General features: G+C 48.9%; 1 protein-coding gene and 1 pseudogene across 3 annotated transcripts in view; both read left to right on the plus strand.

Moving 5' to 3' along the window:
- Window positions 1–15,719, plus strand: part of SNAP47 (synaptosome associated protein 47) — a 54,584-nt gene that overhangs the window by 2,092 nt on the left and 36,773 nt on the right. For all 3 annotated transcript variants that reach the window (XM_015598112.2, XM_025040582.1, XM_006923263.3), the window contains exon 2: window positions 5,882–6,414. In XM_015598112.2, coding sequence (XP_015453598.2) covers window positions 5,921–6,414 — 494 coding nt within the window. In that variant the 5' untranslated portion in view covers window positions 5,882–5,920. The remainder of the gene's footprint in view (window positions 1–5,881; window positions 6,415–15,719) is intronic.
- Window positions 7,216–7,334, plus strand: LOC112471974 (annotated as a pseudogene).

The following is a 15,719-nucleotide window of genomic DNA, read 5'->3' on the forward strand; positions in this document are numbered from 1 at the left end:
GTGAGGGCCTAAGGGGATGCTGAGGACTTGGAGGGGAAGCCAGGGGCCTTGCGGAAGGGTGGGGACCTAGAGGGCATAGGGAGTTCTAGGGGGGTGTGGTGGGGACCTAGATGGCATGATGGGGGCCTAGGACTATGGCGGAGACCTGAAATGGATAATAGGGAGTCTGGGGGGATAGTGAGGACCTGGAGGAAATGGTGGGGGCCTTGGGAGATACTGGGGACCTGGAGGGGGGTGATGGAGGAATAGGAAGGCCCGAAATGAAGGTGTGGTGATTTGAGCTTGTGTACACAGGGGATATCCGAATGGGAACGTGGTAGGGTGACATGTCATGGTCTCAGCGTATTGGGGAAGACAATCCCCTCCCTTCACAAACCTACCAATATCAGCATGGAAGGAAACCAGACTTGTTTTTTTGTGAACTTGCCAGATCACATACATGTATGTAGGGTGTTGGCAAGAATATGGAATTGGGCAGACCTTCACACATATCCCACACAGTAAAGCAGAGAAAGGGCAAGTAAGACCTCTCATATCTTCTGGAGGGAAGGATAGATGTTGCTGTGTAGCTTGTACCTTGAGAGAGACTCCTGACCCAGTCCTGGAGGTCTGAGTTTATAGCTCAGTCGAATGGAGCTTATTCAGGAGAAATGTGGGGAGGACCAGAAGTAGTGAGAGGTGGGGGAGGGGAGGACTAGGAGGAAAGTGAGTTTGAGAGAGTGAGGTCCAGGTGGAGGGAGATCTAAGGTGGGAGTGGCGAACACCAGCGAGATTGGCCAGGGTGGAACTGGGGGGCGGGAGTTATTTGTGGCAAGTGAAGCGGCGGGGAGGTATTGTGTGATTTGTGTTCCATCCGTTGCCTCTGTGGTCAAGGCGTGGCGTTCTTCACTGGGTCAGCATAGAGTGGAAAGTGAGAACACGTGGAAACAGAATGAAGAAACATAGTCACCCATAATTTCATCCAGAGATAAGCATATCTTACTTTTCGGTGTAGACCTATCCTTCCAGGCTTGCATTCATTCATTTATTTATTCATTTGTATCTTTTCCTTCCCTCCCTCCCTGTACACATACAAAGTTGTGGTGAGTGCAGATCACCACGACACCTGGGGCAGAGGGGAAAAGTGTGGGAAGCAAGTGTTCATAATTATCTGAAGATTGGGAAGATGTGGGTCAGTTTGCCCAATGGGTATTGCCTGGGAGGGCTCCAGCTCCTGAAAGCTGTGTGGTTGAGAGTAAATTTCCTAAGAAAGGGGGAAGCTTTGTGCCAGCCGGTCCACACACTCCCTGAGATTGTCACCCAGCGTAGGAGATCAAGTCTCCTTTCTTGAGCACTGGTGGGTCCAGGCAATTGTGCTGTTTCCCCTAGTCTACACGCTGGCCCTCTGGCATTGGTGGCATCACCACTGCTGTGCACACGAGGCTCTGACAAGAGTAAGAGCAGGGCTGTGTCTCTTGAAGGCCACTAGACGGCAGCCTTGGCAGCCTAGAAGTGGTGAGAAATTTACATTCCTGGGCCTCACCCAGACCTACTGAGTCACAACCTGGGGATGGGCACTGCTCTAAGCCTGGTCACTTCCCAGTGACACAACCCTCAGAGGGCCAGAGAGAAAACAGCAGGAGAGGAGTTTAAAAGTCAGCACTTGGTTGGAAATACAGTGGGGATTACGTAAAATCCTAGATGTCTGCTCTGAGAAGTTAGAAAGAAGGTGCACACCCTGTGAATAAGCCATGTTGTTGCAATGAAACACCCCCAACAGTACATTTGAACCTCCCAGGTTGAAAGCGGTCGCCTGTGCAGAGCAGGAGGTGAAGGTAATGGAAAAGGCTGGCTCGGCACCTGGAGACACTGGTTCCAGTGTTCTGACTCTGAGCCTTCTTGTGGTCAGGAGTTGTTGGAAGGTGTGTAAAATGTTGCTGGTTCTGTTACTCTGGAAATTAACTAAAAATAGGTGTTTACTTGATACTGAGTCTCACTGTAGGCACAGGTCTGATGCGAGAGCTGAAAGAGACTCATTGTACCAGTTGCTGTGCATCCTAAGTGTGGTCCGGTGACCGGGAGCATCACTCCGGGGATGAGTCCCAGACGCCCAGGGGATGCCTTGCATGACCTTCTCTCCCCATTTCAGCTGTTCGCAGGGCCCACGCAGGTCTGTAAGCTTTCGTTGGACTCCAGAACTTAGCGTGAATCAGAAACCTAGGTCAGCGTACAAAACGGAGAAAATGGTCCACGACGGATAGTCAGTGTTTCCATGTAGTGTGACTCGGGGTTCATGTAACGTGTGCCTGGACTGTGCCGGCACTGCGCACCAGGCACCCTCCACGTGCCGTTTGCTTCCCCAGCGTGTAGACAGAGTTGGTCCACATGTGAGCACATTCATAGGCTCCTCAGACATGTGGCCACAGATTTCTCCGGTTGCTTTTCCTTGGTTTTGTGATTGGTGGGGGGTCCGTTTTAGGGGAGACAAGATGTCACCAGGCCTGAGGCCATTCAGAGACTCAGAATAGCAGGTGGGGCACTGAGGCCTGAATGGCAGCCTGCTGGAGTGGCGGTGGGGTGGGGAGGGGCAGGGAGAGAAGAATGGGGGAGGTTTTGGCAGAAGAATTACATTTTCTTTAACTTTTTCTTTTTCTATTTGACTTTATCTGATTTATTTCACTTAACATAATGGCTTCACAGTCCATCTATTTTGTTGCAAATGGCAGGATTTTCTTCTTTTTTTTTTAATGGCTGAATTAGTATTCTGAATATATTTCCAGAAGTAAGGTAGCTGGGATTATACGTGATGTTTTCTAATCTTGTGTTATGACTGTCACATTGGCTGTTGAATGGAAAATGGGTGGTAGGCACAGAGCAAAGTGAGGAAGGGAGTTGGGAAGTTGTCCAGGGAGTAGTGACAGCCTTGCCTAGTGATGCACCATTGGGCTGGGGGCAGACTGCATGTGCAGCACGACTGCAGGTACTTGGTTGTGTGTTGTTGGGAGGGGCATCCAGGAGAATGCATCCCATGCGGTGCCAGCTGAGGCGGAGGACAGCTGCATAGCTGGCTGAGTTGGAAACACCTGTTACTGGCCAAGTGTCCATGCCCCAGCTATTCCCCTGTCTGTGGCTCAGACAGCCTGGGCTAGAGGTAAAGTTTGGGGGACAGCAACTTGGAGGTGATATTTCATGCCCTGGAACTGTGTTGACCTGGCTAGGAGAGAGTGTTGATTATGAGGCTGGGCTGTGACCTGGTTATTCCAGCGTCCGGCCATTGTGTGGGAGAGGAGCAGCCAGCCAAGGAGACCAGACCGAGCATCTGGAGAAGTGGAGGCAAGAGCCCAGGGAGCCAGGTGTCCCTCGGGAGGCGCAACTGCATTGAACAGAGAGGTCAGAGCAGACGTGGGCATGGGGCTTGGCTACCTAGAGGCCTGTGCGAGCTGCACCATGAGTCATGGGGACAGGAGCCTGTACGGAGGACAGGATGGGCTGTGGGAAGATGGGGATGATGTGTGTGTCTGAAGGTGGCTTCTAGGGAGATGTGTTAACTGCGGATAAGGTCAAAGGTTGGTGACTGTGCCTATGGCCACGTTTGCTGCTCCTTTTTTAGCAAAGGTTTACCGCAGCTGTCACACTCTTTGTTCTGGGTGGCCTCTGCTGCTTCTACTTGACAGTAGCAGTGATGAGCATGGTGACAGAGACCACATGCCTGAGAGCCTAAAATATTTACTCTCCGGCCCTTAGCAGGAAACATGAGCCCCTGGGGCTGGAGGCAAGGAGAAGTCGAGATTGCTGGGGTCAGAGGGTTGGCCAAGGACACAAGAGCCTGGCCTTTGAGGGAGGAGGACACTGCTTCCTGCGGGCTATACAAGGGGACCAGGGGAAGGCAAGGCACCAAGACAGATGGGGACATGTTGGGGGAGTCCCACTTGGTCCTTTTACTGTGGCCTGTTGGGAAAGCTGTTCTGGAAGCTGCTAGGATAGGCTTTGGTCCCGGAGTCTCCTGCAGCTTTTTCCCTGGTGCTGATCAAACCCGAGAGCTTTCTCATTTCTCTTTCAAATAAATAGTACAACAGTGAGAGGTGTTTGGTTCTACTCCTGATTCTTTTTTACTTTTACTTTTCTCCCGTTTTGAATTTTAGAATATTTCAGAGCTGATGTTGTCCTTAGGTCCTTTAGTTACTTTAATGGTGGATAAACAGGCTACAAAGGTGAAGTAAATTTTCCATAGTCGTAAAGCTTGTGGCGGGCGGAGTTGGCGGGATGCTCGTAGACGCCCTCGGGTGCTGCAGGGCATTTGTGCACAGTCTCCCCCAGCGCTTGGCTCCGCTCAGGTGACTGTGAACATAGATTCAGTTCCATGCTTGTCTGTCTCAAAGTGCTGGATGGAGGTGAGCGAGAGCCGGGGGTGGGGACTCTTTTCAGCCCCAGGACCAGGGTCTCTCCAGGTTCAGGGCTGACAGGGCTGCAAGCACACCGCTGTGACCAAGGCCGGAGGCACTCGGGCCCCGCAGTTTGTCTTAGACCTGGAAACCCTGAAAACCATGGTGATACAGATGTCACTGGTTATTCCCTAATTCTGAAAGTGAAGACTGCTTGCATTTCTCCCAGTCTGAGTGACTGCTGAGTCTAGGAGGTCGTGTGCACAGTAACTGTTGGTCACAGCAAGCTGGGGTCTGCGGCACCTGTCCCTGTCCTGTGAGAGGCCAGCCCTGTCCAGCCCAACTCTACATCGTGTCTCAGCATGCTCAGGTGAGCACCTCTCACCAAGGAGGGAGGTCTGATGGAGACACATGTGTCCTACGGTTCCCTCTGTCCTGCATGAGCCATTGTCACAGAGGAAGGGCAGCCCCTCCACCCCCACCATGCCCCTGGTGAGCTTCCTCAAGTCCTCGTGTATGGATGCACTGTCTTCTGCTCACACAGTTGGGGGTGAGCCAGCTGAGGAACTCCTGGCTGGCTTCCAGTGACACGAGAGAGGGGTGGACACAAGAGTGGGGTGGCGTGGGCGGAACTTCCCGGCTTGTTCACAGAGCCTGTTGGGAAAGCTGAGATTTCTGGCTGCATTTCTAGTGTTGAGCTTCCCCTTGGTCTGGTATTTGTTGTTGATTCTTGGGTTCCTGTCTCCTTGGGTGGACTTCTGGCCCTGCCAGCCTCAGGTCCTCTGTGGCCCATGGTGGTCATGCCCGTCAGGGCACGAGAAGGTAACACAGGGCCTGCTGCTTCCTGCTCCCAACTCACCACATTCTTCAAGAATACTCACCTTCTCTGTAGTCTTAATCTGCAAGTCTGTTCTAGAATGTTCTTTACCATATACAGTCTTTGCTCTTCTGTGCAAGTATGTGCAGTCTTATTGTGGCTTATTTCTCAGTGTTCCGTTCTCTCTCCCATGTAACTCCTCTGGTGTCTGAACTGTATTGTATCTCCTTAGATACCAGAGCCTAAGGCTGCTACTTTCTCAGAATTGACATTTGTGCAAAACACTCAGTGATGCTAGTACTCTTCAAAGAGTGTTGGCCAAAACAGTGTTTGTTTGAAGGGTCCCGGGGTGATGGTTTCCAGCAGTTTCCTTCCTTCAGTCACATCCTACTGTGGGCCCTGGTCTGAGAGGGGGTGGCGCTCTGGTGGGCACAGAGCCCCAGGAGTCCCTGGGGCTTTGGGAAGAGTGCAGGTCTGGGATGTGGCCCTCCTCGCTTTGGTAAGTAGGTTGAGGACTTTGTCCTACCTGTGTCACATGTGGGCTGGGAGCCCTTGCTAGGCGAGGACGCGGCTGTGTGCTGGTGTCTCCAGTATCCTCTGAATCCTGACCGTTCACTCACTGTCGCTATCCTAGTGTCTCTAGTCCAAGTGTGATGACACATTTTGGTCTCACATAGCCACTAACTTGTCCCCTCTCCTGCAGAGGCAGAGTGGCCTTGGAGCACACTGACCCAGGAACCAGATGAGCAGGGACATCTGCGTCCACACCTGGCCGTGCTCCTACTATTTAGAACTTGAGAAGCGATGGGTTCCTGGAAAACTTTCATTAACTGCTCTCGCACTAAAATTTGTGACTGATAAAACTGGAGACATTCTCGTCAACTTTCCCCTTTCTAGTGTAATTGAGATCAAGAAAGAGGCTTCCCACTTCATCTTCAGTTCTCTCACCATCCTGGAAAAGGATCATGTCAAGCACTGGTTTAGTTCCTTGCAGCCGAGTCGCAATGTCGTTTTCCACATCATTGAGCACTTCTGGAGAGAGTTGCTGCTGTCTCAGCCAGGAGCTGAGGCGTCCTCCTCCCCCATGACCAAGGGGAAGGAGCTGACTGGCCTGATGGCCAGTTCCCAGAAGCGTCTAGAAGATGCGGCCAGAGTCCTGCACCACCAGGGCGAGCAGCTGGACAGCATTGCGAGTGGCCTGGACAAGATGGAGTCTGACCTGGATGTGGCTGACAGGTAGAGAAAACTGCTGCAGCCCTAAGCTGACTTTGCGTGGCTGGGATGTCTCCTGTCATCCCGTATTTAACGCATTCTGAAAACATGGTTCGGGCTTGTTGTGGAGTGTTAGGCTGGGCTGGCTGCTCTGGGCATATAAATGGTAAGCGCTGGCGTTTATTGATGGCACACTATTGTCAGGTTCCATTTAAGTGTCAGTGAGGATCATGCCATTTAATCACCAGACAAGCCAAGAATAACATTTATTCTTGACTTCATGTTACTTATGGGGAAACCGAGGCTACGAGGCCAGAGAATTTGTTCAAGGTTACACACACTAGGTTTGTCAACACAGTTTATTTTTTTTGCATAGTTGTAGGGCAGCCGGTTTGAACAAAAGCATTTTGGTTCTAGAAGCCGCCATCTGAGCTGCTGTACTATCTACTCTCAAACCTTTGGTCTCGGGGCTCCTCCACTCTTACAAATTGAGGACCCCAAAGAGCTTTCGTTTATGTGTTACATGTGCCAACGTTTACCATGTGTTTTTTTAACTGAGAAATTAAAAAGTTATTTATTCATTTAAAAAGTACAATAGTAAACCCATGACATAGTAACATAAATAACATTTTGTTTTATGAAAGATAACTTCTATAAAGCAAAACACATTTAGTGACAAGATTTGAGATTTTGCACACCTTTTTACAGTAAAGCTAGTAGAAAGTGGATTCTCGTACCTGCTTCAGCGAGTCTGCTGGGCCGTTCTGTGTCGTGTGGCTTCTGGAAACCCTACTGCACAGTCGTGATAGAATGAGAGTGGCAAAGGTCTATGGCCATGCCACTCTGAACATGCCCAATCCCGTCTGATCTCAGAAGGTAAGCAGGGTCAGGCCTGGTTAGTACTTGGATGGGAGACCATCTAGGAAGACCAGGTGCTGTAGGTGTTAAGAGAAAAATAAATAAATAAAAAATAAATTTGTATCTGAACTTAATAAAATGTGATCATTTAAAAAGAAAAATGAGAGTAGCAAACCTAGACAGTGTCACGGTGCTACTATCTTAAGTAATTTCGACCTCCATGCTTTGAGAAGTGCTGCCCTGGTGCTGCGACATGCCAGATCTGTCAGGGGTCTCGGGGTCTGGAAGGAACAGCATCTCCTCTTATCTGGAAAAGCTGCTGGAGTCTCAGGATGAGGAGGCAGCCTCTTGGTGACCGGCCCTGAATGTAGCTTATGTCTCTTAGACCAGGGCAATGTGGGTGGCGTTGGTGGCATTGATGGTTAGTACTTGGATGGGAGACCATCTAGGAAGACCAGGTGCTGTAGGTGTTAAGAGAAAAATAAATAAATAAAAAATAAATTTGTATCTGAACTTAATAAAATGTGATCATTTAAAAAGAAAAATGAGAGTAGCAAACCTAGACAGTGTCACGGTGCTACTATCTTAAGTAATTTCGACCTCCATGCTTTGAGAAGTGCTGCCCTGGTGCTGCGACATGCCAGATCTGTCAGGGGTCTCGGGGTCTGGAAGGAACAGCATCTCCTCTCATCTGGAAAAGCTGCTGGAGTCTCAGGATGAGGAGGCAGCCTCTTGGTGACCGGCCCTGAATGTAGCTTATGTCTCTTAGACCAGGGCAATGTGGGTGGCGTTGGTGGCATTGATGGGAACACTTGGCTCCGAGAGACCCTGTGTGTACTCACCACTTGCTGCTGCTTTCCAAGTGCCCGCGTGTGAAGGGCATCCTGCTGGGGCTGCTGGGCACAAAATCCCTGATCTTTCCCTCACAAGGGTCTTGTGGTAGAAGAGATGGAGGTCACCAGACCTTCATCAGTTTTTCTCTTGGGAACACAGACCGTTTTCTACCTTCCTTGCAGTTGGGGGCTCTTGTGACTGAGTTGTGGGCAGAGAGATATAGGTCACTTCGGGTCTGCGTCCCTCCCTGTCAACTGCTGGCTGTGTGCAGAGAAGCCTCACAAAGGCTCTGAGGCCAGAGGGCAAAGCACATACAGGAGAGGGATGGAGTTGGGTCCCCAAGCAGCATCACAGAGCCAAGCCTTGGCCCTAGCCCTCAAGTGAACTGTGACACGAACAAGAAAGAAATTTTTCCTGGGCTGGCCGCTGAGATTTGGGGTTGTCTGCAGTGGCAGTCAGCCCTAGCAGGCTGGCACAGCACCCTGTGGAGAGGAAGGCACCTCTGGTAAGTGTGGTGCTGCCTGATGGAGAGCTCAGCCTCGGGAGACAGTTCGCTGCACCAGAAGTGAAGGCAGTGCTTGCTAAAAGAATGAGAATCTAGGTTTTACTGATTGAATGAATTTAATCTACGCATCCACAGCACCAGCTGGGGGATGGCGAGTAAGCATTTTCATACACTGCTTATTAGGAGTGTCAGTTGATATAATCCTTTTGGAGAGCAGCCTGGCGGTTTGTAAATCTTTTGATAGATGACTAAATGAAAAGATGAACCTGAGGCTGGGAGAAAATATTTGTAATACCCACCCATATTCCCAATAAAGGATTAACATCCAGCTAGTTAAAGAAGTTCTGTGACAAAATGACAAAAAGACAATTCAATAGAAAAATGGCAAAGGCTATTGATTGTGGAATTTAGGCTAAGCTGCTATAAACAGATCCAAAAATACTGTGCGTCCCCCTCCCCCATTTCCCTCCAGGCAGTAGAAAACTCGGCTTTAGGTTATCACCTGGGCCCTGTCTCACCACATGGCACTGTGGCTGCATCAGGAGCTGCTGGTGCCACTCTCTTCCAGGGAGGCCGGGGCCTGTGGCTGTGTCTTTAAGAATATGGACCCGAAGTTGTACATAGGCTTCTGTTCACACCCTGCTGGCAAGACTTAATCACAGCGCCACACTCAGGAACCAAGAGGGTGAGCGGTCCTGGGAGATGACCCTGTGTTGCATTAGAAAAGGAAGAGTGACAGGGGTCAGCAGCAGTCTGTGTCTCACAAGTGAGGAATGCCAAAGACTCACGGCCGACAAGAGGGGATCTGGCACCCTGGTAGCTAGGGACGGCACATTAAACAACACATAGGAGCTGAGCGACACCCACACTGTTAAGATGTGGGGTGATGAGATCCCCATGGCTGAGCCCCTCCTCATTCAGCTGTGTGTCCTGGGGAAACTCAGGCACAGGCACAGACATCGTGTGGACATGAGCTTCGGGGGAGTGTTGTGGACAGAAGTGAGCAGGTGCGGTCAGTTGCTTCTCAAGGCCAAGGGCACTTGAGCTCCATTCCAGTTATAAAGCAAACTAATTCTTTCATGTTAACTGCTGTAGAGTGGATCTGCAGATGCACTTGGAGAAGTCCCAAAGCAGTGCAGAAAAGCAAAAGCAAATTGCAAATAGATTGTGCAGTACCATTTATAAGGTGTTTTAAATGTACAAAATAGCACTATAGGAAAACTCTGGAGAGTGAAAATAGGAAAAACAGGAAGGGTATGTGCAGGGCCAGCAGGTTTTGCAGAAAGTGGCTGCTAGGCACCTGGGTGTCCAGGGCCTCAGCGAATGTCCTCATTTGTCCACATCTGGGGAAAGTTCTCATATTAGTTCTTTGGTAATTTCTTCACCTTTGTTTTTAAAATTTGTTCTTCTTGGTTATCTGACTTACTGGACTGATCTAACAGCATTCTTATTTTTCTGTCTCTTTGTCCTTTTGTTTTACTTCATGTTTCTTGTATTTTATCACCTTCTTCTATTTTCATTATCATATGCTTAATTTCTGAGAATTATTTTTTGTCCTTGTGGCTGCTTCGTGGTCACCCTGTACTCTCAGGAGACTGGGCAGTTGTATGTGGGGCGAGGTGGAGTGCTGTCGCCTGTTCAGTGTGCCGATGTCCCTCCCTCTCAGCACACAGTCCAACCATGCAAAGCCCCTCCAGCGGCTCCCTCAGGACCCACTTCTAGGAGATGTGGGGCCCAGCAGGCAGGTTGGGGTCTCTCCTGCTATCTTGGGTCGGCTTTGACTTCACCTGTTTTCAGAAACTCCTGGGGTCACCTGTTTTCCTGTTCGGGTTCTGCAGTGCAACCTGGCTGTTTTTCAGCTTCTCCTACTGCTGCCTTATGGTTTACTTTCTTGGTTTTGCTAAGTCTGTTTTTGAGTTACCACAATTTTGGCGCTGCTGTCTCTTCTCTTTGCCCTTGAGGGGGAAATGTGTTCACTTTGCCGTCTGTAATATTGTGATTTATAGTAAGAAATATATTTCATCTTCTTCCATGGTTCCTGGCCCAGAGCTCCTAAAACCCTTGGAATTTCCCATGATGAGAAACATAAAGGTGTCTTGTGTTATGTTGATGAAGTGATTTTGGAAAGCCCCTAATGATGATGGCAGCTGGTTCCAGGGGAACCTACCATGTGGTTAGAGGGTAGAGACTTTCAGTCCCTCAGGAAAGGAGGAAGGCCAGGAAGTTGAATCGATCACCAATGGCCAGAGGTTTAATCAGTCACATTTGTGTAATGAAGCCACCATAAACACCCAAAGGGACAGGGTTTCAGAGAGCTTCTGGGTTGAACACGTGGGGATGCAGGGAGTGGTGGGCTCAGTGAGGGCATGGAAGCACCTTGCCCTTCCTGTATACCTTGCCCTTCCTGTATACCTTACCCTGTGTGTCTCTGCTGTCTGGCTGTTCTGAATCATATCCTTTTATAATAAACCAGAGACCTAGTAAGTAAATGTTAGAGATCTCTGAGTTTTGTGAGCAGTTCTACTGTAGGGAGGAGGCAAGAGAACTAAAAGTTAAATCAAGCTGTATTCAGAGACTGCAATATACTGGTCAGCCCTACAGCCAGACCATGAGGAAACCTGCAGAACAAAGGAAGATTTCTGCTGGGATTGCTAACAACCCATTTCCCCACACCTTGAAGGGGAAACAGGAAAGCAGAGTCTTTAAGTCATGCCCTACACAAAATAAAATCATTCATTCCTTATGGCTAAAACTATGGGGGAACCTAAGGATAAAAGGCTGGGAACAGCCAGCAGGCCTTTCAGTCTATATATTCTTACCCTTTCTTGCATATACTCTTATCCTTTCACACTGTATGCCCATACCATCAAAGGCAAATGGGTAAATTTATAGAAACTTAATAGTTATATGTAATCTGAATTCCCCAAACACTCAGGGTTCCTCGTAGTGTTTTTGTGTCAGTCCCTCAGTATCTTTTGTCTCGATCCCTCTCACTGTCACCTGGCTCTTTTTCTGTCCCTCTGAGTCTCTCTCAGGCTCTCTCACCCTCTGCCTCTGAGAGGAGACCACACTCTGTCTATGGAGCATTACCCCTTCTCTAATAAACTTTTCTTTTTGACTCTAACTCTGGCATGCATTTGAATTCTTTCTTGCGTTCAGCCAAGAACCCTCTCTGTCAGTGCAGGGCTTGAGCTCCCCCTGACTCAGGGAAATTTGCCCTGTCCTGTACCAGCTCTAGCAAATTAATCAAACCCAACGAGGGGTGTGTAGGAACCTCTCATTTATAGCCAGCTATTCAGAAGCACAGGTGACAACTGGGACTTGGAATTGGCACAAGGTCTTGTGGGGCTGAATCCCTAACCTGTGGGGTCTGATGCCATCTTTAGGTAGGCAGTATTTACTGTTTGGAGGTGGCGAGAAACCACACCTTAGAACTGGTGTCAAAATCAGACATCTTTAACCAGCCCTCTGGCTGTTTTTCATAAAGACATATCGCACAGTATCCTTTTTTAGCACACCAAGCTAAAATTTTTATCTAAAGTGCTTTCTGTTTTAAATTTCTCTCATTATTTTTTGAAAAATAGTTTTGAGATATGTTCTTTCTAACCTTTGTCATCATTGGGAGGACAGCCAAAGCTGATGCAGTGGGTAGAATGCTCCATCTCTGCCTGCACTCTGCTGTTGGCAGCCCCTGGCACACAGCTCTAAACCTGCAGTCAGGTTGGTGCACACGTCTGCACTCATGTGGTTTTGCTGGGCTAAGTTCAGGTCTTCTGCTTACTAAACTAGAGGAGGTTCTGTCAGTCAAACAATATCACCGGGGTCCTGGCACCTGCCAGGCACTGTGCTGGGAGCCAACAGAGCCCTCGTCTGACAACAGGTTCCCTGCTGTATTCATCAGAGTTCTCCAGAGAAACAGCCAACGAGATGTGTATATCACATTTGTGGAGGGAGACTCATTTTAAGGAATTGGCTGATGGGATTGTGGGGCTGGCAAGTCCAGATTCTGCAAGACAGGCCATCAGGCTGGAGGCTCAGGAACGAGCCAGTGTCGCAGGTCCAGTCTGAAGGCGTTTGCTGCAGAATCTCTTCTTGCTTGGGGAGGCCCGTCTTTATCTACTGAGGCCTTCAACTGCTTAGATGAGAGACATCTGCTTTACTCAGAGTTCACTGATTGTAAGTAATCTCATTCCACAATTTTTGCAGAAACATCCAGAATACTGTTTGAGCAAATATCTGGGTCCTGTGGCCCACATTCGAGATGCACCATCATACCCACCCTCAGGAAGCATATACGCTAATGAACTTGGGGTCTGCTCGCGCCCTCTAGCCATTGGGGTTCCAGAGCCACTGACATTCCTCTCTCACAGTGCTCCTCCCTGGGCTCGTGGGTCCCCCAGCTCCCTGCAAGGTGTGGGGATGGAAGGCTTCTGCAGAGGAGGGAATGGAAGGGGCTGGTGCAAAGAGGACTCTGGCCCTCGGTGAGGACAACTGATCTCTGCTCACAGCTGCAGCTACATGTTGGAGCAGAGGCTGTCCGAGGACAGTCCAGCTTTTCCTGCAGCTGTCCGAGGACAGTCCAGTGAGGGCATGGAAGCCAACTTGGAGCATTGTCCTGTTTCTGTTCACTGGGTGAAATACAGACATAACTGGGGAAGGGGCTTCTTCATCCATACAGTAAGTCAAGCTTTGGCATTTGGTCTTCTCTTTTGATTTGCCATATAGTTGCCAGTTTTTGCCTTTGTCTGTATCTGGATAGACACTTTAAAGAGAAATTGGCAAGAGAGACATAAGGCATGCTTTGTCCTCTGTTGTGTTAATCCACAGTTCCCATTGTGTGCTTTCAGTTCCTGCTAGGAAAGGATGTTAAAAATTGACTACCTTGAGATAGCAGAGCTGTTGGTCCACTTGATGTATTTGTTCCTTTTCCTGAAAATGTATTGATGACCCAGAGAAGTGCTAAATCAAAGAGAAACGGTCTGCCCCAAGCCTGTTGGCCCAGCCGTCCCCATGCTGAGGTCTCTTCAGCGGCTCCATGGAGATTGTCCTCCTACTTCTGTGTGGGACCTGGCAGCCCTGTGTCCCAGAAAAGCCTGCTATTTCTGTAGAAAGGCCACTGCTGTACCGATCCCTCTGTGTGCCTGTGTGTCCACCCTCACTTCTCAGTCTGTCTTGGTCTAGACTGTCTCCAAGAACAGTCCTCCCTGGGGCTGCTGGACTCAGCTCAACATGTCAGAATCAGCACCTTCAGACTTGGAAGAATGAGAACAAACCCTTCCCTGTTAGTGCTCCCGTCTGTCCCGCTGCTTGCGTTTTTATTAATATATTTCTTTATAATTCATCTTTCCTACTGGAAGTCTGGATCCGCTGAAAGGGCCGGGGTCCCAGTGCTGAGATTGCCATGTCGTCGTGGAACATCTGCCCCTTTGCTCATGACAGCCTGTCTAGGTTTGAGCAGTCACTGTGCCTTCAATAGTCTTCACAGCATGTGGTTTCCAGCCTCCAGAATGTACAAGAATCTTAGAATATGTATAAGAAAAAGACAGAATCTGATTCAGGAGTTGGAAAAGCAAGTCAGAAAAACAAATTGTTAAGGAAACAAACCACCATTCCATACAGACTTCATACCTTGCCTTTAAATGCCAGCTGCATTGCACAGTTGACAAAACAACCTCCCATAATCTTAATCAGGGTGTCGGTGGCCCCATCCTGCTCTTGCTGGGGAGAACTGGAGTATTGCATGCCCATTTTAAGAGGAACACTGAAGAAGTGAAGAATGAATGGGAAATTGAGGCAGCTGGAAGCTGCCCCCTTGAAAGAATGAAAGGTGTTCACCCACACCGAGCAGAGGCGGGAGTTGGTAAGAACTGCCGGGACATAACCAAACGGCCGTCCCATGAAATGCTGAGACTTTTTATCTGAGAAGTTAAACACGGTCCTTTAGTTGCGAGGGGAAAAAAATGTGGCTTAATAAAAGGGGCTGCCCTGAATCTGGACAGTGGTCGAAACCCTGTGTGCATGTGCGTAGTGCGCTTTCACCTCTTGAGTGTCAGCACGACGAGTGGCCGTGTCTGATGAATGCAGGCCTTGGGTACCTTTAGTCCCCACCCAGTGCTGAGAGCCTCAGATGTGAGTGTGTTCTTTCCTCCCTCTTTTTTTTTTTAAATTTCACCAGCAGTTTCCTTTAAGATCTAATTTGCAGCTTGGTCATCATTAAGGCAAGTTCCTGCTTGCTTTCTCAGAGGCCATGGGAGCACACAGACTGTTACAGGTCCTGGTGGTCTGGCTGTGCATGCAGGGCCTCTGCGCCCCTGCTGGGGGGCACTGAGGCTGGCTGGTGGTCTCTGCCCCTGTGTCCCCAGGCCTTTGGGATCGGCTCAGGTAGACTTGGAGCACTAGAGCCGCATGTAAAAAATGGTGTCATCTTCAAGCTCAGTCAACATATGCAGCATTGTCTTAGTATTTCACATGTTTACACTTACTCTTTACAATCACTTAAAAATAAATGTTAGGCAGAGAGCCCACAGAAGGCTCATTTGTCTACAGAGTCAAAACCAATGTCGTAGTCACATGAGCCGATTCCTTAAACCAATCTCTCTCCTGCTCCCTCCCTTCCTCCCCCCACCATTTCTGTGTGTGTGTGTGTGTGTGTGTGTGTTTTCTACTGGTTCTGCTGTGGAGAACCCTGACGGACACATTCTGATACTGAGGGCGAAGGGTGACTTTTCGGAATTGGTTCTACAGTTTCTGGAATCTGATCAGATGTAAAGCCAGATGACGCTTCTTCTTAGCAGTATAGTGGCACTGACAGTATGCAGCATGATGTGGCAGTGGAGATACACAAAGATCACCATGCAGTACTCCTAATCAGATACTTTAAAGGCAAGATTCTGAGTGACGATATATTCAATACCGAATATTGTTTTTTGTCAAACTAACGAGTATAACGAGATTAGCCAGCTGCTCCTAACTCCTCTGGAGTTTATTTTACTTATTTTTTTATGGTGACATTGGTTAACGAAATCCAGTGTTTCAGCTGTACACTTTAACAGTAAGGCGTATATATATATATTTACACTGTGTGCTTTGTGTTTACCTCCCATAATAGATTTCTTTCTGTCACCACATATTG

The sequence above is a fragment of the Pteropus alecto genome, unplaced genomic scaffold (genome assembly GCF_000325575.1).
Source record: "Pteropus alecto unplaced genomic scaffold, ASM32557v1 scaffold78, whole genome shotgun sequence".
In the NCBI taxonomy this organism is placed as follows: Eukaryota; Metazoa; Chordata; class Mammalia; order Chiroptera; family Pteropodidae; genus Pteropus; species Pteropus alecto.